This window comes from Sapajus apella, unplaced genomic scaffold (assembly GCF_009761245.1).
Source record: "Sapajus apella isolate SASKATOON/1434 unplaced genomic scaffold, GSC_monkey_1.0 scaffold23, whole genome shotgun sequence".
Lineage (NCBI taxonomy): Eukaryota > Metazoa > Chordata > Mammalia > Primates > Cebidae > Sapajus > Sapajus apella.
Genome location: NW_022436963.1, coordinates 33,319,778 through 33,342,017, shown reverse-complemented (window position 1 = coordinate 33,342,017; position 22,240 = coordinate 33,319,778). Strand labels below are relative to the sequence as shown.

Here is a 22,240-nt window from a genome sequence, read left to right as displayed (position 1 = left end):
TCTGCCCTAATGTTTACAGACTAGTGAAGAATACATACATGAATTAAACAATCCAACAATAAAAACAACACCATTGACATAAACAATGAAACTGATTGAGTATGAAGAATTTTCCAAAGTGATGTTGATCAGAGAAATCTTCCCTCAGGTTGGCACTAGAGATAGCATTGAGGTGGTGAAGCAGGGAAGGAAAAGTGGGCCAGGGAGGGGGAAAAGAATGCATGCAGACCTGGGAGGGAGATTATATCACAGCACTGTGTTTGCAGTAGGCAAAATGTGAGGGAATTTGGAATAGAGTAAGACTAGAAACTGATACAGCCAGATCACCCAAAACTGAACTCTAAAGGATGGTCATTCTATTGGTAGGAGACTTGAGGGCCAAAGAACTTGGAAGGCAGTGGGAGGAACTTACCCAAGGTCAGACAGTGCCCGTTATGTAAGTAGCAAATAATCCTCAGTTACAAATTCAAAACTCTTCCATTTAACAGCCCTGCCACCACACCAGTGATCAGAGTTTTATGCTGGGAGATGGATGGATTCAGGGGCAGTGTCTCGGATACACAATGCAGGGCGAGAGACAGGTTTGAGACACTACTGGTAAAGACACTGCAAAAATCCAAGCAGTAATTTAAGGGCTCAAGTCATTAAACTTTACCCTTGACAAAAGATATTCACCTTCAAAGTCAATGATATATTATTTTGAACTATAAGGCAGACAAAGATTTAAAACACATACAGATAGATCTTTTGCACCAATGGAACTGTAAATTGGCATGACTTCTGTGGGAGACAATATTTATATATTTTTAAGAAGAGAAATACCTTTGTCTAGAAATTTTTAAATAGGAATTTATAAATATGATATATAGTATATCTGCATGTTGTATATTTATATCACATTATTATAAATTTATATATTGTATAATACATTGTAGGTTAACATATTTTTCTATTTACATTTATATACATATTTATGCAAAAGGAAATTAATTGCAGCATTATTTATAATTTCAATAGTCTGTAATCCAAATTAAATGTCAGTTAATAAGTGAGCAGTTAGAGAAATTGCAGTACTTAGGCAGAATTTCACTTTACATGTCTATTGAAAAGATTGAGTAGATGTATAGGTACTGATACTCAGTGATTGCCATGTAAAATGATAAACAAAGTGCCAAACAGGAATAAACATAATATTCTACTACTATTTGTGTAAATATAAGCTGCACATCCCTTTAGCATATATACGGAACACCTGTACAAGGATATACAAGAAGCTTTTAATTGGTTATCGTACCTGGAGAGAACTTAGCTATGGGACAAGATAGAAATTATATGTTTATTTTAAATTTTGTATCATGTGTATTTACTGTTTATTCTAAAAATTAAAAATATAAAAATAAATATCCTAAAAATTCTAAAAATAAGGACTCTGGATCAGGTTGGTAGGGGTCAGAAAATAAAGCAAGAGACATTTACATTGTGGAAACATGTCAAAGCTTGCTTCTATGTGGCTTCACCAACAATGCAAGGAATGAGGAAAAAAAGGAAAGTCAAGATTACAAGCAGATTTTTGAGTCCAAGAATGATCAAGTTCTGAAAAGAAAAAATAAATAAAAAGTGGATTGGACAATGTAGAGGTATTACTGAAATTAAGGCACTAGCAATAAAACCAGAATTTTAAGACATTTTTCTTTTCCATTAGGAGAATCATCTTCTGGATAAAAGTCTGTTATTAATATATTTGAAAAAGATTTTAAAATAAAAGCACCTTTAAAAGTTCTAGAGTTTTTTTTTTTTTCCTTTTTACAAATAATTAAATACACTTATTTTGCTAACAGAGGGAAAATAAGTGACCATAACACACTACTACTTCCATGGCTAACTGTGGCTATATTGTGTTGGGGTAGAAGGCAAGCACACACTTTGCCACTACATAATTACAGCTTTGATCTTATGCTATCTTTTCCGGTCTCAGCCAGCAGCCTAATTTTTCTCCTAAAGTTGCAATGTGCATATTAACAAATTTCACCAGTTATTCTTACTTTATATCCTCGTCGTTGGCAAAAATCACGACGGCTCTGGAGTTGGGGGTGTCCAGGAGCTGTTTGATAATTCTATCAAAGTCAATGGTCCTGTCTTTGCGTTCTTGGGGGATTCTCACGGACTGGGCAATGCAGAGTCCGCCTGTTTAAGGAAAGAAAACATAGTGTCAATAATGTTCCCACAGAGATGTCAAAGGAGCTAAGGAAGGTAGATGAGGAGGAGATTTTGTATCCTGGATACACAGTACTTTCTTGATGCTGTTGCTGAGCGAGGAAGGCATAAGACATCATGCTGAGTCCCAAGTATGAACAACATACTAAATGCACATTCCATGGTATTGCACATCATTCTCTTCATAGAACACTTACAAATGTCTAATTATTCCCAGCCATACCAATGATATGAATTCTGAGGAGGCAGGTTTAGGTAGGAAAAAAAAGTGGGTGGGTTTAAGAAGATTTTTTAAATGAATGCCATAGCCCTTACTAACACTACAAGAAGTAAACTACAATAAAGAAACTACAACAGGTATCTCTGTGTATCTCAGTGACTTTTGTGGTGTTTGCATTGGCAGAAATTTTTGTATGTTTATACCCATCTCTATTTCTAAAGATCAACTCCAGTGGAATAAACGGAATAAAACAAAAACCAAGAACATAAGAAAAAAAACTTTTATTGACAACCTATTATGTGCCCAAGTCAACATTAAGTGTTTTACAGATGTCATCTCATTTAGTCCTCTTAAAAATTTTATGAAGTATTTAGTATTGCTGATTTTATGTTAGGGAAAGGGAGGAACAGAAATGTGTTAATTCCAAACTTGTCTGAGCTATTATAATATTAATTGACATTATGAATGTCAAGATGGAGAAATATGCATCAGTTTACCAAGTAATGTGTATACATCTTACTTCCCTGCTTCTTGCTTAGTAGCATTTTATAAAACACACTTAAAGAAAAGCCAGTGTTGATGAAAAGGATAGAGGAAATATTTGTAGAAAAATCCCAACAACCATCCAAGGAGCACAAGACCCAGGGGCAGAGACAGGTGAAAAAACCTTACTCTAATGTGTAATATGTTTGGGAGATATTTGTAATCAACAAGCTCACACCTAGAACATGGACAACTGGGTGAGAGCTTCTAGGCTTCCACAAACACAGACAAATATAAAATTGAATACAAAATTGAGCTTCCATTACACTAGAATACCAACCAGTGTTAGCTTACTCTATGCGGCTCTCAACTTACAGCATACGTGGAATCACCTGTGTGTCCTTCTTTAAAATACAGCCATCAAACAACACTATCAATCATCTTGACCTAATTGACAACCCATACAACAGAAGAGCACATACTCTTTTCAAGAAAAAAATGCAACATTTATTAAGATAGACCATATTTTGAGCCATACAAATAACAATTTTTAAGCATAGAAATAATATATTTTCTCAGACTGTAACAGAATCAAAGTAGAAATCAATAACAGAACAGGAAAATCTCCAAACACTAGGAAATTAAACAATACACTACCAAATTACCCAGAGGTCAAAGAGGAAGTGTCAAGGAAAATTTAAAAATATTTTGAGCTAAATATAAATGAAAGTACAATATATCAAAATTTGTAAACTACAGCTAACACAAAGTTTAGATGGAAACATAGCATTATATGCTTACATTAGAAAAGAAGAAACATCTAAAATCAGCAACCTAAACTTTCACTTTAAGTAAGAGAAAATAACTGAGTAAATACAAAAAAAAAAAAGCAGAAAGGACATAAAAGGTAAAGCAAAAAATTAATGAGTTTGAAAACAGAAATAGAGAAAAGCAATGAAATCAAAAGCTGCATTTTTAGCAGAGCATAATTGTGAACACCTACAGTTCCACTATTCAAGAGAGTGAGGTGGCAGGGTCACTTAAGCCCAAGAGTTGGAGACCAGTCTAGGCAACATAGCAAGATCCCAGCTCTTAAAAAAAAAAAAAAAAAAGAAAAAAAAAAAAAAAAACTTCTGTTTTTTGAAAATGTATATAAACTTGATAAATATGAAATGCAGACTGAGACACAAAGGGAGAGCTAACAAATGACCCTATGATCCTATTTAGGAATGAAAGAAGGGTAACCCTGATGATCTCATGGATATCAAAACATAACATGAGGATATTAGGAATAACTTGTATCAGTAAGTTCAGCTATGTAAATGATATGAAAGAATTCCTTGAAAGATACAAAGTACCAAAACTGAAGGCATAATCTGAATAGTGCTATATACATTAAAAATGTGAAGTTCATAGTTTAAAAATCTTTCAGAAAATAAAGATTCAGGCTCAGATGGATTTACTGATGAATTCTATAAGTGAATGAAGACATAAAACATAATCTCATTCAGAACTCTCTTTCAGAAAATGGAAGAAGAGAGAATATAACTCATTTTATGAGGTCAGTATTACCTAATATATAAACCAGGAAAAGATATTATCAAACAAAAATAAAAAAACAGACAATATTACTTGGAATATATTTGCAAATATTCTTAAAAATATGTTAAGAGAACAAATCCAGCAATATATTTAAAAAAAATACATCATGATTGAGTAGGTTTTAGTCAAAGAACAAGACTAATTTATTATTTGAAAAATCATTATTATTCATATATTGTCACACTAAATAAGAAAAAACATGAGCACCTTAATACATACATATAAAGTATTTAACAAAACTCTCTCTCTCTCTTCTATCTCTCTCTCATAAACTATGTAAACTAGAATTATAAGAGAATTTCTTTAGCCTAATAATAGGTAACTACAAAAAACCTACAGCTAGTGTCACATTTAATGGTAAGAGACCACAAAGCAAAGTTGCCCTATCCTGTTCAATATTGTATTAGAAGCCCTTGCCAAAATGAGGAGTGGGGTGGGGGGATGGGGGAAGAAAAAAACTCTATATATGTTTCAAAGGAAAAAGTAAAATCAGTTCTATGTACATAGGACATAGAAATCCGCCTCCCCCAAGAAAAAAACTATCAAAAAATCCCCTAAATTAAGTGCCTTATTATTGTTAAGTGCCACTTACTCTCCTAGAATAAGTGCAACAAGGTTGGAGGATGTGAACTCAGTATATAATAGTCAATCATATATGAGCAAGGAACTACTGGAATTTTACATTGGACAATGCCATTTAACAGTATCACCGACAAAACAGTCCTGCTTAGGTAACAAATATGTGCAAGATCTGTATCCCGAAAACTGAAAAACATGGCTAAAAGGCTTTTTAAAAATGTGAGTAAATTCTTCTCAAATCTATCCATAGATTTAATGCTATCTATGTCAAACTCTCAGCAAACTTTTTATTTTTATAGACTTCAACATCTCATTTAACATTTATATGAGAGGTAAAGGAAATAGAAAAGCCAAAACAATTCTGAAAAATAACAAAATTGGAGATCCGCACCACCTAAGTTTAAGACTTACTTTCAAGCTACAGGAATCAAGCAGTGTTACATTGGTAAAAAGTATAGATAGTTGAATCAAGAGAAGAAAATAGAGGCTCAGAAGTATACCAACAGGAATATAGTCGACTGATTGTTGGCTAACGTGCAAAGGCAATCAAAGGAAAAACGATAGTTTTTTCAACAAATGATGCCGAAATAATTGGATTTTCTTAGCAGAAATAATAAATCTTGCCTTATATCTTATACAGAAATCAAACCTAAATGGATAATAGACCCAAGGGTTAAATATAAAGCTAGAAAACTTTTAGAATAAAACAAAAGGGAAAATCAATATGACCTTGGGTTTGGCAATGAGTTTTTGAATATGATATTCAAAGCACAATTTACAAAGAAAAAAAACGGTAAATTGAATTTTGTGAAAATTTAAACCTTTTGTTCCGTGAAAGACAGCATTGAGAAAATGAAAGCAAAAGCCAGAGGCTTTGTTAAAAGTATATTTTTGATAAAAGGATGTACCCAGAATATACAAATAACTCTTAAACTCAGCAATAAAAACAAACCATCAAACAAAAAGTCTGAATTCACACTTACAGAAGAGCTTGTGAAGCACATTTCTGAACCCCCACTTCTAGAGATTCTTATTCAGTCAGTTTGCGTAAAGCCTGTGAATTTATACTTCGAACAGGTTCCCAGGTGATGCTGATGCTGTTAGCTTAGGACCCACGCTGCTCTAGGTAAAACTGCTGCAGGTGGTCAGATTTGGAGACATATTCACCTGGGCGTCTCCATATTAGTTATAGCCTACTCAGGTGGAAGTAGAATTTGTACATTGATATTCTAGCCAAACATTTTTTTATGGAGCTCTTAGAAAGGTGGCATAGGGAACAGGAAGGGAAGGGTGGATCATTATGCTTTGCTATAAAGCTTACAATGGTGCTGAGAGCTAGCAACAGACATTTTCCTGGGCAATGGCAACTACAGTCTCAAAATCATGATTCCTCCAAGTCTGAAAAGCATCATGGAGGATGGAAGGATGAAACCACCTGCAAACTGTTCTGGCACTCCTGGGGAGAAGAAATGGCTACTTTACCACCTTCTCAGCAAGAGAAGGGGTATAATTTTGGATGGAAACCCAGCTTCCCATCAGGATTCAATTACAGCTGAGTGATTAAGCAAATTGGAGCAAACTCCATTTGGCAACGTGTCTAGTAGAGGGGCAGTCTGCACACATGGATTGAGGGCTCATCCAGTGTACACTGGGGGAACGGATACGTGGAGTTTCATGATTGCAGAATTGAGATGCTCATCCCCTTTTATATGCAATTGCCCGCAGGTGAGCAAAATTAAACACCTCAACAGACGAGAGAGATTGGCTATTAACATGGTAATGGAAATAAACCTGTTCATAAAACTAAAATGTAAAAACAAAAGAAAATTGGAAAACAGAGAAAGAGAAATAAACATGCTGTTTTGATCAACGGTTCTTGAAAGGCTTGAATTGTACCTGCTGGAAAGACAATCTATCCCTTATTTGCCTCAGATCCATAAGAGAATGTGGCAGGTTTAAAAATTCACTTGTAAGTAGATGACTTCAACATAAACATTGAAGCTATACCAAATGTGTCACAAGTGTGTCACTGTGAGACAATAATGATGGTCCCAAGTACCTACCCGTAAATATGGAATTGTACACTGCACACAGACACACACATACCTGGTATTTGAATATCAGCTTATTTCTCAGTAATGGTGATAATTCTGCACACTACATTTTCCTCTGACACATGGAAAAACTAATCAGAATTTGATGGTGCCAGTTGGTCTTGCAATTGACAAATTAATTCACACTTCTGTGGGGAGCAAACATGTAGGGAGAACTGGAAAGTTTCATTGTAAATGTGGCAATTGAAGAGCCATGACAGATAGGACAACTCCATTCATAGCACCTCAGTTTTGTCTGAGAATGTCCCCTGTCAGAGGCTTGAGAGTGAAACATACAAGAGAGATACAGACAAGCCACTGAAGTAATGAAAAGAATTTCAGAGTCCTAGAAATCAATCTGCTTCTTGATTCAGAGCTGAAAACTAGTCAGTTTTCTCTCTACACATGGTAGCTAGCAACCTTTAACAGCAAGAGGACTCTCAGAAATCAGACTACAGATGCTTTCCAATAAAATACTTTGACTCTCCCAAATGATTATGAATGCTTTTCCATCTAATAAGCAGAAACAACAGGTTTTAAAAGCAATTTAAAGCCTGGAAATCAGTCCAGAGAGAGCTGATACACAATACAATTCTATTGATGATTCTGTCTTATTATTTAGATACGCCAATTCAATTTAGCAAGTATTTATTGAGACTCTATTATAAGAAAAGCTCAATTTTTTTTTCAAAGATGTAATACATGTAAGCAGTAGAAGAAGCCTTAGAATACCCTCATCCAATTCCCCATTACACATGGAGAAACAGAGATCCAAAGAGTTTAACAGAGATAATATTAATCATAGTTGAAGGACTGTGTCTTATGAGTTCTATCTGCCTGTTGATGCTAGTCTAAGTACTTCTTGTCTATTAACACATTCAATGATTATATCACCTTATGAGTCAGGAGAAAACAGAGGCATTCTGAAGTTAAGTAACTCACCTCAAATAACAAATTGGCAGAGTAGTACCAAGGTTTTAATCTTTCAATACTTTAAGTTAAATGACAAGATAGTGATCTGTTCTCACATACGCCACAGATTAAGAGGAGAAGAGGATACATATTATAAAAGGAGATAAAGATGCATATAGCATGCCTTGTTAGAGGAATCATCGAGGTTTCATGAAAGAAATTCAATTTCAGATGGGATGTTTCATGCCTGTGAAAGGAAGGATGCTTAACGGAGGGGAGAGAGGGGTCAATTTTGAAAGGTCAAGGTCATTATGAATTAGATTGTCCAACCCTCCTGTATCAGTGTGTTTTTATGCTGCTGACATAAACATACCCGAGACTGGGTAATTTACAAAGAAAAATAGCTTTAATGGACTCACAGTTCCACGTGGCTTGGGAGGCCTCACAATCATGGCAGAAGACAAGCACATCTTACATGGCAGCACATGAGAGAAAAAATGAGAACCAAGCAAAATGGGTTTCTCCTTATAAAACCATCAGAACTCCTGAGGCTTATTCACCACCATGAGAACAGTATGGGGGAAACTGCCCCCATGATTCAATTATCTCCCACTGGGTCCCTCCCACAACATGTGGGAATTGTGGGAGCTACAATTCAAGAGGAGATTTGGGTGGGGACACAGTCAATCCATATCACTTCCATTTTCCCTCCTATCTTTTCTGATAGATTCTTGGTTTAAGGGTGGTGAGGTAACCAGTCGCATATAACAGCTCATCACTAATCACAGTCAAAAGGGGTCAAGTATGTTTCCCAATCTCCCAACCTCTTTTCAAATAAAATTAATCACATGACCCACAAAACAGGCAGAAATTTTCGGGAATCAGTTCTGGGAAAAGTTTTACTTTCTTGGCAAAAAGAGAGAGAGAAATACTGGCATGACTTTTCAGCAAACCTTGTATATATTATGATGTCTGCACTATTGCTGTCCTCTTGGCACCACTAGGCCACAGCAAAAGGATGAAAATCAACTCCTTAAAGCTGGTAAACCAGAAAAAGAGAGAGAACCAGAGTCCCTGAAGTCCTGCATCACTGAGCAGAATAAATGCTGTTAGCCCCCACCTACTTCCTGATAGGGGAGAAAATGAAACACCTGTTTGTGTCAGCGCGCAGCAGTCAGTTTTCCTTATTTCCAACTGAACATGGTTCTAAATGATCTTTGCCCCTAAACATTCCAAGCTTAGTATGGAAGAGAAAATTCCTGAATATTAAAAAAAAAAAAAGTCAAGAAAATTACAAAGCTAAAGAGTCCCAAGGAGTTACTCCTGCAGTGAGGGTGCTGGGAAGATGGTGTGACCGGCACCTGCATTAATTTGTGGACAAGACTGTTAGGTGAGAGAGGGAGACAGAGTGGAACAGTGTAAATAGCCACAAGGAAACTGGAAACAGCACCTGGGGTTGGGGAGAGGTGGACAAAGATTTTGGTGATACAGGCATAGTTACTGGGAGTCGGAGAGTTAACAGTTCAGGGTTCTTGATCTTTCTTAGCCTTTAACTCTATGAATGATCTTTGACACATCCATACCTCTTCTGGATTGCTAAGGGAGAGGGATGAAATAAAGAAGGCAGGAAGCAAGGACAGATGAACACTACAAGAAACCATTCGGCAGCCAGAATGCAGAGAGCATTCTGGGGAGCATGGAAAGACAAGCATAGTTTCAGTAAAGTATAATAAAGAGCAGAGGTTATGAGGGTGGGGTTGGGGGGAAGTACACAAGACTTCCTAAGACAAACCACAGGAAATGGAACACTTAGACAAGAAATTCTCTGTTCCCTGCCAGCGAGGACCACACCTCTCCTTCTGAGCAGAACACATATGCTATCCGCACATGCTAATGAGAAGTGAATCCATCATATCTTTCAGACAAGAAATGTTGGACAGCAAGTCTATAAAATGTGTTCAGGAATTTTATGGTTTTGTCTCAGGCAGTATTTTGCCTGAGAAACATTTGCATTATACTTTGGGACATGTTGAAGTTTAAAGAAATCTTGGACACAGCGAAATGTATGCTAGCTGACTTAACCTTAGAATCTAAGAACTAAAAGAACACTTAGAAGAGCCCTTCCATTTTACAGATGGTGAATTGTTCCAGAAAGGGAACTGAGGAACAGAGCTGAGGCTTCAATTAAGTTTTATTGATTTCTTATGTCATACTCCTTTACTTTGTGATGACACTTTGTGAGTTACTTTATTTGCCATTTTTAGATTCATGTATTCATTTAAAAATATTATCAGGAAACTTTCGTATTTCAGGCACTCTTTTAATTGCTAAGGGGGGAATATATATATTAACATAAAATACAAACATCTCACTCCCACAGGGATATATACCAATAAGACAATTTTTCTTTTTAATTCTGTTTCAAGACTATAATGGCCTCTACAAATTGATCTGGGCTTAGGTGACAAACAAAATCCCAATAAGAAACATCACATTCTTTTCAACAGCTGCTACCTTGGCAGGTCAAGAGTGGGTTAATCAAGTTTGTGCTCCAATGCAGGAAGTCTGTGGAAAGCAAGCTGTTTCTTTCCCTGAACCAGAACTAAAAATTGGTTGATTTTTTTACACTCCCTGGTTTTCCCTGTGGCTTGAACAGCCTTGGCAGTCAGAATCAATTGTCACTTGTCTCCAAGCAGTTTCTCTCTAGGAATGTCCCACCATGTATCCTTGGACAATAAAGAGGAGGTCAATTCATGAGGTTAAAATAGGGCAGCTATTTACAAATGACTGTTTTCATTTATTCAGTCTCACCAGATGTACGTGAAGAAAAAGAACCAGACATTTTTATCATTCCCTTTAAGTCATGAAAATTAGAGGATAATGGGATACCTGTTCATGTGAGATCCATCTAGAGAACTTCAAATCAGCGGGAGTTTACAGCAAGTATATACATACACTATTTCATCCCACTTCTAAGACAGTGGTTCTCAGGATATTATCGGATCTTTGTGAAATTTCTAGTAATCTGTGTGTACATTTCTTACAGCACTATACTACAGTAGTTTTAAAAATTTTGTACTGCTACTTTCCATTAATCATTTAATAAGTACTTGCGTCATTTTTCATTGCTTCCTTAACTAAAGTCATATCTCCCCCTAGTAATAACTGCTTTTATTGGTTCCAAAGCATTTTTGATGTCTCCATTCTTATTTGAACACAGCCACGTAATACCAGAGATGGACAGAAGTGGGGTATGGGTCCACTCTACAGGTGAGATGACTGGAGCTTGGAACATAGATTTGTCCAATGTTACATACCTAAGGGCAGGACCAGGGCAAAAATTGAGAAACTTGACCCTCAGCCTAGAGCTATGTTCCTACCAGCTCTTATAAATTCTAATAGGATTTCCTTGACTTCCTACTCCTCACTCTTTCCTGCATCACATTCCTACCAATGAGCCAATAAAACAGAGTAAATGGAAAGCTGGTAACTCCCGTGTAGTCTTCTAGGCTATCAAAATCATCTAAATGGTAAAAAAAAAAATTGTTAACTCTTTTGTAATAGTATCTTTTCATTTGGCGAATCCGTGCCAGATATTTTACCTCAACTCATCTCGACAAACAAATACATCTCCCTTTGTATATCCTTAAAGGAGAAGGATTGAGTCTTAATCCTGTCAACAGGAACAGTCTTAACATATATTCAGATCTCTAGCCTTGTTACATATAGTAAATGTAATGTTTAAATACACAGAATCTAACTGTGTAAAGAAATATAAAGAAAACATTACCGTCATGATTATACTATCAGTTTGGATAACAGCTTGCCATATTCGATATCAAAATTAGAGCTGTAAAACATGATTAGTCTTCATTGAATTAGGGACCTCTGCATGCTAAAGGATACATTTAGCTTTAAGAATTGTGTTTTTTTTTTTCAGCATCTTTAGCTGCATCTCTTTTTCCTCTTACCTTTAGTGTCTCTGCTAAGATAATATTAGTCCCACAGCAAACTACTACCTCTCTTAAGACTTGAAAGAGTACATGTATGAATAAGAGCATTTTTTTTAAAAAATTGAGATTTATCATTGTTAAGTAAACCTTGCTATTTATCAGTATGTATGTCCCAAACCAAATCAGTGGAAACAAATAAATCCAGCTTTTAGTGGCTTAAAAAATGTATCACTCTCATCATTTTTCAGAAAGCCCAGAGAAAATTATTCCCCTTCTTACTGAGGAGTGAAATATTTAAGACTTTTATCAGATATGCTTCTTAAGCATAACAGGTAAACAAAGATGCTAGTTAACATCACAGTCTTCATCTCTGTGATGAAAGAAGATGGCTTTGGGTAAATGCTTCCGAAGTCCCAGAAGATCGATTGAGTTGTTAACAGCAGAGGGCAAAGAGTTCATTGAGTTTTCTAAGCATATGAGATAGAACAAGACATTTGAAGCAGATTTCTCCATCTTCCAACTTATTGGCCTTCTCTTGAAGTCTTGCTCATTGTCTTTCTGTTTTCTTCAGAAAATTCCAATAGAAGTCAAGACACAAAATGGGCTACCAAGCTTAAGAATCCAATACTTAGGTTCTTAGGTCACATCTGAGAGCATGAAAGATTTTTTCTGCACTAAATATCTCCAGATGATTTTAGTACACTTATTTGCAAAATAGATGTGAGCTTACTGGCAGAGTTATTCTGAAAATAGCTTTATTTATCTATAGTATCAACCATGTTAGTTTGGAGGGGGAGCAATTTTTCTGTCCAGGAATCTGGAAACAAAGTAAATTACCTAAAACAGTGCCTGATAAAGCCAAAGTCCTATTTAAGATGATGCTAACTGTTCATATTAAACCAATGTAACATTTTTTTTTGTCATGGATTTGCAAATATATTTGTCTTTTGTGGCATATTCAATGTTACTGTTTTTTGATAATATAAATGAAAGACTTTTCATTCTCAAAAACAGAGTATACTCCAAAGAGAAATAAAATCATATCTTTAATGACCTCAATATAAATTTGATCAACCATTTTCAACAGTCTTGAAAGAAGAGGAGACATGCATGCAGATATCCTTAAATTCCAGAAAAAGACACAAGTGATAGAATAAAACATGACCAGTTTTTAAGGTTTTATGTTTGGGGTCACAAAAAGAATTCAAAAAGAAAGAATAAGAGTGGATGAGACTATTTTCACCTCTGTCATCGCCTATTCAAAGAGTTATTGAAATTTAGTAAATGAAGTAAAAATTAATGAGAAGCCTATATTCTAAGCATAAAGATGAAACCAGTGCTTTTGAAGCAGCTGAATCTACAAATCATTTGCTCATGATAAACAGCATTTCACATTAGCATCAAAGCAAAAGCCCACAAGAAAAGAACATGAGAGGTGAATGTTTGTGGATATCATATAATTTCTCTTCAGAGTATAACAAGTCAGAAATTACATGAACCTCAGGTTTACCAATTGGCCCGACAAACACCAAATTACATTTTGAAATGTAATTACTCAAAACCGTACGTTAAATGTTTAATGAAAAATATTAGGAAAAACATGTAATCTTGAAGCAATAAATATGGGTTTCAATTTAGGTTACACTAAGCAATCATCTTTATGATTATGAGTTTTGAGCATTAAGCTAGCTCTAGCAAATTTCCTTCCACAAGGGGAAAGTACAGGTTTCTTCTCATTCAAATATCTTAATTAGAGACCAGAATCATAGCTGGGTTGCTACCTATTTGACAATGCTGTAAGTTAAAGAAATCAAAGGAATGCACATAGTCAGATTTAAAGTGATTTGCTATATTCCTATGCAGTGTCTGGACTCAGCCCAAATCATCTGCCAAAGAAGCTCTACCCATCCACAATAAAATCACCTTGGGCTTCAGAAATTAAGAGATAAATTAGAAGGAAAAACATTCATAAATAAATATAATAAGTAGGAAGGTGGAAAGGCATAAAGAACCAAAAACTTTCTTTTCCACTCAGACCAAGTTTAGAGCAGACTTAACAATAGACAATTGGCATCACAGTGCAACCAAGAGAGCAAACAACTATTTGGAAGGTAGGGACTTCCTAGAATGCACACAGTCTGGCCTGGCCCTCAGGGAATACTGGAATTTATATGGATGTTGAGAGTATATGCAAACTGTAACATACAACACTATCCCTAGTCTGGAGTTCCTCTATAACCTGTATGTTTTTGGACAACCACCTTTATAATTTAGGGCTCTTGGAAGTGAAGGCACACTAATAATATTTATGGGAAGTTTAATATGTACTAGGTCCTATTTGATTGTCACGTATGATCTTCATTCAATAAAACACACAATAACACTGCAGGTTTGATTGTAGACATACTGGGATAGGGGTGATTGGAATGATCAGGCAACAAGAGGTTCACTCTCTTTAGGGGGTTTTCAAAAGAAACAACTAAAATCCACCTGCCTTTTATCTTAATCATATAATAACAATTCTAAACAACTTCAGGGGAAAAATACTATTCTTCTAAAAATCTTTTGTTGTTCTAAGTTAGGAGTCAGCTAACTTTCTGTAAAGTACCAGATACTGAATATTTGAGAGTTTGCAGGCTGTATGGTCTCTTTCACAGCTACTGAACTCTGTTGCAGCCCAAATCAGCCAACTGCCCTTGACAACACAGAAGCAAATGATCATTTCAAAAAAACTAAATTTACAATGATAAGCAGCTGGACAAATGTAACCTGCTAGTCAAACTTTGCTCATTTCTAACATAAATTCTAAACTACTGCTGCAGTGACTATTAAGTTGTAGTGATATATGCATAAGCTTCAAATTAGCATCATTTTTATTGCTTATTCCTTAATAAGCATTATATTATATAGGTAAGCAAACTCAGAGAACGCCAAAATATTTAATTTCATAATTATTATTGAAAATAATTTTGTGATATAGAGGAGAGAGTTGTTATCAAATGATTTTAGTTCATAGTATGCCCCTAAATAAACAATAGTTTTGTTTTATAAATAGACATAGGAAAGTGAAAAGTGATTTGCCCAAGACCAAGCAGTAGATAAATTAAGCCTAATTTCAAAACTAGGTTTAACAATAAAACAAAAATATGTAACACCCTCAGGATAAACAACAGCCATGGCTTGGAGTAAACCTGAGTCAGAGAATGAAAATTTAGCCTTAAGTTTCTTAAACAGTGCTCTATTGAATGTTGATTAAATCTACATTGCGATAAAGAGGCAAGATGAATTCATAATTCATCCTGTCTAGAACTCCTAAACTACTAATAGACCCCTCCATTCAAAACAGATGACATATTTTATACTATTAATTATCTGATATTCTGTTGATGTTTTGAATTGATCTATTTATCTTGATTGTTAGTATTGACTGTACTAGTGTGCAGATCCAAGAAAGCTCATCTAAACACACAAACACATACACACACACACACACACACACACACACACACACACTAGTGAGCATGCACGCACCACACACTCCTAACTCCTAAAGCCAAACACTCTGGTACTTTGGTAATCAGCATTTTGTAACTACACATGTATATGTAATTGAGTATTGTCATTTCTACTTAGCTAACTAAATCTGAAAACTCTGTGTGTTTCTCTCAAGTTCCTTCAAAGCTTATTTTTCTATCACAATTTAATTGAGTTATTAGGTTACAATAGAGGCAAATTAAGATTCTTGATGATGTTTTTCTCTCTTGGTAAAGATATTGACACTGCTGTTCCAGTTATATTTGAACTGTCACTTTGTAAAGTTATGGACAACACTTTTAATTAAAACACCTAATCTTCTGAATTAGTTTGGTTTATATGCTGTTTGAATCAGCTTTTAAATAAAATGGGATTTATTGGAATTTTAAAATATCATGCCAGAAACCCCATTTATTTTCTTTTTAAAAACCTGCTTAAGTGTTTTATGTATGTCAATAATTCTTCTTTGTGAATTTTTTTAACTGCCTGTAAAGTCCATGTGTAGAACTTCTTTAAAAAAATTTTTCAATGATTTGGCTCAAGTAGGTAATAATTGTGTAGTGATTTTTCTGAAATTATATTCTTGATAAAAGCATTTTCTGCTAAATAATGCCTCCAAAGTCTTTAAATTAAACTCCTCTTTTATCCAGTCAAATTCCTCTCCAAATCCTTCTCCTTGCTTTGCATTGAATAGAAAATCTTAACTTATAATTCTTTCAACTGTTTAGTCTATTTCAAAAGCAGTTTTTCATATCCATTAAATCAACATTCCCATGAGAGGTCTTATCTTTTTATACTATTTATTTGTTTGCACAAAACTTTGATGCTTGCAGTTAGTTTTCATCATAATAATAACAGGAACCTCATCAAAACTTTGAGTGAGCATTTAGGGTGTGTCAGGCTTTGCATCAGCTATTTTATATGCATTATATAAATTCACAAAAATGTTTATGAATTGAAACTACTCTCGCTTTCATTTTAAGAATCAGAAAACCCAAGCACAAAGAGGTAAAATACCTTTCTTACTGAGTCACGCAGCTAGGAAGTGTCCAGTATCAGCATTCAAACCTAGACTGTCTGACTCTAGACACATGGTCTTCACCATTCCCTATATCTCAGAACATCGAAACTAATGTTAAGAGAGATTAAAATGGAGATCATGTAACTAGAAAGCAGTAGACTCAAGATGTGAAAGTAGGTTTCCCAAAAATCAAGCAGAACTGAAATAGAAGAGTAATCTGATCTGCCTAAAATTAAACTTAATATTAGGTCCAATGATAAAAACTTAGTCCTAATTCTCAAAGCCTAGGACTCCATTGTTGATTAATCCTTGGAAAGAATGGAAAGAATAAATGTAAGTTTCTCTGGTCCACATATTCCAAATGAGTTCACCTCTTATGGGAGATCTTAATAGGGTACTATGATCAAACACATTTGGGGAACACCCCACAATATATCTTACTGTTGATGTTTCATAATACATCTTTAATATATTAAACATTTTGAGAAGCACTGCCAAAAAGACACAATCTTAATTAGGTCTAATCGACATTATTTATATTTATTAAGTCACAGATCCTTTTTGTGGTAGGCAGAATAATGGCACCCTAATGATGCCCAAACCTTACTCCTCAGAATGTCTAAGTGTGTTATCTTACATGACAAGGGGGAAATAAGGTTGCAAATGAAATTAAGGTGGCTAATCAGCTGACTTTGATGTGGGAGAGTACTCTGGATTATCTAGTGATGACAAGGGTCATTACAAGTGAAAGAAGAAAGCAAAAGGGTCAGAATCAGAGAGACAGATTTGAAGATGCTGCACCGCCAGCTTTGTGGATAGACAAGAGCCATGAGCCAAGGCATAGCAGCAGTCTCTACAATGTGGAAAAGGCAAGAAAATAATTCTCAAGAGTTTCCAGGAGAAATGCATCCCCACAAACGTTGATTTTAGACCACTGAGAAATGTTTTAGACTTTTAATCTGCAGTATAGTAAGACAATGTATCTGTATTATTTAAAGCCATTGATTGTAAGTTAGTCTGTTATTTCAAGATACATCTTGAAAGTTTGGAGTACATGAAATTCTAATGTTTTAACATGGTACTTCTGAGACTGTAATAAGCATAGGAATTATTTAGATACATTTTTAGAGTACAGACTCTGATTCCTTAGGACTGTTGTGGAGTCTGAAATTCACATTTCTAACAACCTCGTAGAAGATGCTGATACTGCTGGTCTGATGTTTACATTTAGCATGACAAAATTTAAAGGGAATATTTTTAAAAACCTGCTTTCTTAGGAAAAATTTAGTAAAACGAATCCCATGAAGTTACAAAAGGAAAATGGTTAGCTGCAGATAAATGATCATTGAAATAGATTATTAAATATTGTCCCATCTGTCAGTGTGACACAGATAAATTTCAAGAGGAAAAGGGGATAGAAAGAAAATTCACAATTTATTGAGATCTTCCGTGTATAACATTTTAGACACAATCTCCCTCACTAACAAGACAGAAGATATATGAAACACAAATGGAGGTTTTATGAAATATCCTCAATGTAATTACAAAGTCATCTAAAATACCTGTTTTAGCACTGCAAAAAAAATAGATTTATATAGAATAAAATGCAAGATTGAAAAAAGAAACTAGAAATTTCTGCCTTGTTTTCTCTTTCAAATGATATTTTAAAATACACTTTATTTCCTATGTTTCATACTTATTTTAGAAATACCCAAGTGCATGGAACCAGAAAGCCTCATCAATTATCTCATTTCTTACCTGCTTGGAAAAGGAAAAAGAACTTAAGAAAACTTGAGAGTGTCAAAGAGAACCATTCCTGAACACCTCTGCCAGCACAAAAAAGAACAGACACTTTTAACTCTTTCTCTTTTCAGAGTAAATTTAGTGTCCATAGAAGGTGCCAAGTTAAAATCCCTAGAAACACACGCATTTCTCCTAACCTGAAAGTCTGGGAATGATGATAAAAGTTTTTTCATATACCTGCTCAGTCCCACAGGAGTGCAAGTTTCTCCACCGTTTTTACTTATCTGGTCTTTATAGAAGGAGATACAAATTACAGACTAAGCTATTAGCAAGTTATCAATGGCAAGCACTTTGAGGATTAACTCAAAATATATCATTTTGTGCCTCAAGAAACTTTTGTTTAAACCAGATCACTCATGTATAGTGCTGTAGAATTTTACAAAGCACTTTATGATGGTAAACACTTACTGTAAACATTTGTCTGAGTTTCTACTATGAGCCAGCACTACTGGGCTTTGTATCAAGTGCTGTATATGTTCAATGATATTTACTTCCCATGACAGCTTACAAACTAGGTAGTATTCTTGTTTCAGGGTTGCAGATGCATAAGCTAAAGCACAAAGTCATCACATACACTGCATATGTTGCCTAGGGTTACACAGCTAATAAGCAGAAGAGCTAGGATTAGAATCACAACCCTGGTTCCAGAACTTGCCCTAAAAACTTTATGACACATTTCTCATGATAATTTTAATAAGTTGAAAACTGCATTTACCAAATGAGAAAACTGTTACCCGGGAACATGATATGCCAAATATCACGCAAAAAGTATGACAAGAAGTCAGTCACATTTTAACTCAGCTGTACCGTTTTCAGAGACCAAGGACTTTCCAATTGGTCCTGGTATTCCAGCTCAACATGCCACCTTTCACTGAGTTTTGTGAATGTAGATACATTAAACTTTGCCCCAAATAATAAAGAAGGGGTAAGGCCTTCTTATGATTAATGAGGATACGGAATGCTAAATATCCCTTGCTTTGCAAGTAAGCAGTAATTTCACTTTAATTTTAACAAAGCAAATATTGCTGTTTCTGATGTATCCAGACGTTGGAAATAACACTAGCTAGAAAGATTCTCCTGTGGTCACCAGTCTCCCTTCCTGACACCTAGCACACATGGCAAGATTTTGTAAGGAAGGGCATAGGCTGTTTTCAAAACCAGGAAATATCTGAATATGATCATAGCAGGAAAAATCTTCACCAAAACTGAACTGGCATTTCAGAATAGCAGTTCTTTTGGTTTCAATTGCTTTAAGTCTCTCTTTCTCATACACACAAACATAAACACAAACACACACTCGCAAGTACACACACCAAATAGACATGAGTCCTTGAAAAGCATGCAATGCATGGAGACAGAATTCAGCTGTGTCTTACAGAAGGAGAGCTGAGAAGGCATGAAGGTCTCAGGTAGCTCCTCACTGACTTTTTTACTGTAGGGCTGTTTGGTCTCTTGCCTCTGGTTACTTATACACATCTACTGAATTCTATTATCCACAGAGAACTTCCTCTGCTTACTCATGCATTCTGTTTCCTCATAATCTTAGCTTGCCTGCATCTACTGGTGGATGTCATGCCAACTCTCAGAGCCAACTCCATGGTTAACTGGCTCAGGGTCTCATCTGCTCCATACAGTTTGGTCAAATATCCAGTCTTCATGCAATCCAACCACATTCTTTTCAATAGCTATTGGTATCTGGACTTTCTATAGTTGGAATTATGGATGAAGTGAGAGGAGATGTACGGCATGTAGTCATGCCAAAATGACTTTATTCCCACCATGGTAAAATGCATCCACATATGTTCATACCTTTATTATGTAAAATAGATGGAAATTTGCTTAGATTTTAAGACTTTCAGAGAGTAAGATTTTGATATCTCTACTTAACAAACCATTCCAGTATTTGGTGAACATCAACACATCCCTTATGTCAACTGTGAGTAAATTCTGTAATATACTGCTTTCTTAGCTATGTTGAAAGCCTAAAGCATTATTTTATATTTTATTTAATATTCACGCCAAAGTGGATATTAGAGTCATAAATTCTCAAGGTTGAAAAAGAATCACAGAAATCATCTATATAGGACCTGTCACTGTTTTCCCCTGAGAATAAAGCAATAAGATTTCAATAACATTGACATTTATAATCTCCAACCTACCGAAAAGCATGCATCTAATCTTTCAGTGAAGACCTAAGAATTCTCTGTGTTCCAAGCACAGTGTTAGAACTCAGGTCTTTTCTCTTAATGTTGTTGCAAATTCAGTCCGATGCTTGATCATGGTTCTTATCATAATTTCTGAACTTACTCATATGCTTGTCTTTTGCCAGTGAGTGCCAGATTCCAAGAATCACATCTTATGCATAATAATTTCCTTAACACAAAGTAAGTACCAAGTATAAACAGGTGCTCAATATGTATTTTTTAGAACAATGAATAAATGAATCAATTTAAACATCTATCAATTAAATAATGAATTAATAAATTTTTAAAAAGAAAATGTATAAGAAAGGAAACAAGATGAATTAATTAAACAATGACATCTTTTTAAAAATGCATATATAATTCTTAGTTATTAATTTTAAAACATGTTTTATTTCATTTATCTGAGCAGTGACCTGCTCACATGAAACAGATTCTAAAGTTTGGGCTTTCTTCAGCCTTTATTTTTATATGCATTCAGTTTAATAATGATATAACTAAACTCAAGGACAAAATAAAACTTAGGACCCAATACCAATGCTTAATAAATTAAGATTTTTGAGTTCAGAAATAGTTTCAAGGCATCTTCTATTAAACATGTCTTTATAGTTTTGAGTATATCTAAGATATAGTCTTCATGAATCTTATCACTGCTAAGAGTGTTTTTATTATGCTAACTAAATCAAGCTCCCCATAAAATAGAAGATATGCTACTGCAGACTTAAAATAAGAATTAATATAATATTCAACAGTAATTGGAAAGCAAATATTGAAAAGACAGCACATCAATTCAGTAAGTGTTTGTCCTCAGCAATAATGTATGACTTTAGAATTCTTAACATCTTAAAAATTATCAATTATTACTTAGTCTCATAGTGGCCTGAGGAAGAAATATATTCAAAATACAAATAGGTACCACAAACATCTTCCTTAGCTAATAGCTATGAAAAATATTAAACACTTCCATAGTACACTTCCCTGTTTATTTTCCCTTTGTCTTCACCTTACTCTCTAACTTCCCTTTCCATTTTAACATACCATAATCCAAAAACAACCTGTACAAACACAGACAATGCAATAAAATATTCAAAATGTATAGGCATAACGATTTCTTCTTAACGTATAGTGGTAGCTCCAAATAACTAGATTCATATCATCTGAACCTGTACCCCATACCACTTCTGATTGTTTCAGAATGGACATCTTGATAGAGTTTGGCCATTAAAAGACAGTCCCCTTTTATGAAATAATGAGGATAAAATTGATTTTTCAAAAATTGTCTTACTTTGTTAAAAAAAAACATTAATCTTATATTAGTCCATATATTTTCATGTTTTTAGAAGATTTTTTGGTCCATGAAATTCAACAGTCTAGGAATAACTTATCCAGTTTAGTTTGGAAGGATAAAGTCTTTGTGGGAAAGCAATCTGAGGTTAAAATTGGATTCCAGGGTAAAGTAGATATAAAGCATCAGAGATGAGTTCCCAAGTATTTTCAAAGTCTTCCATGCTGAAACCATTTAAACAGTGGCTATGTGCATTAGTTTGGTCATGTGATGGATAGAACACTTCCTTTAACTGGACTACCTACCAATTATAACATTGCCTTTAATTGGTTGAAAACAA

The 22,240-nt window shown here is 34.8% G+C and overlaps 1 protein-coding gene across 4 annotated transcripts in view; it reads right to left on the bottom strand.

The window, feature by feature from the left end:
- Positions 1-22,240, bottom strand: part of GRM7 (glutamate metabotropic receptor 7) — an 878,927-nt gene that overhangs the window by 460,170 nt on the left and 396,517 nt on the right. For all 4 annotated transcript variants that reach the window (XM_032289679.1, XM_032289680.1, XM_032289681.1 and 1 more), the window contains exon 3: positions 2,043-2,184. In XM_032289679.1, the coding sequence (XP_032145570.1) occupies positions 2,043-2,184 (142 nt within the window). The remainder of the gene's footprint in view (positions 1-2,042; positions 2,185-22,240) is intronic.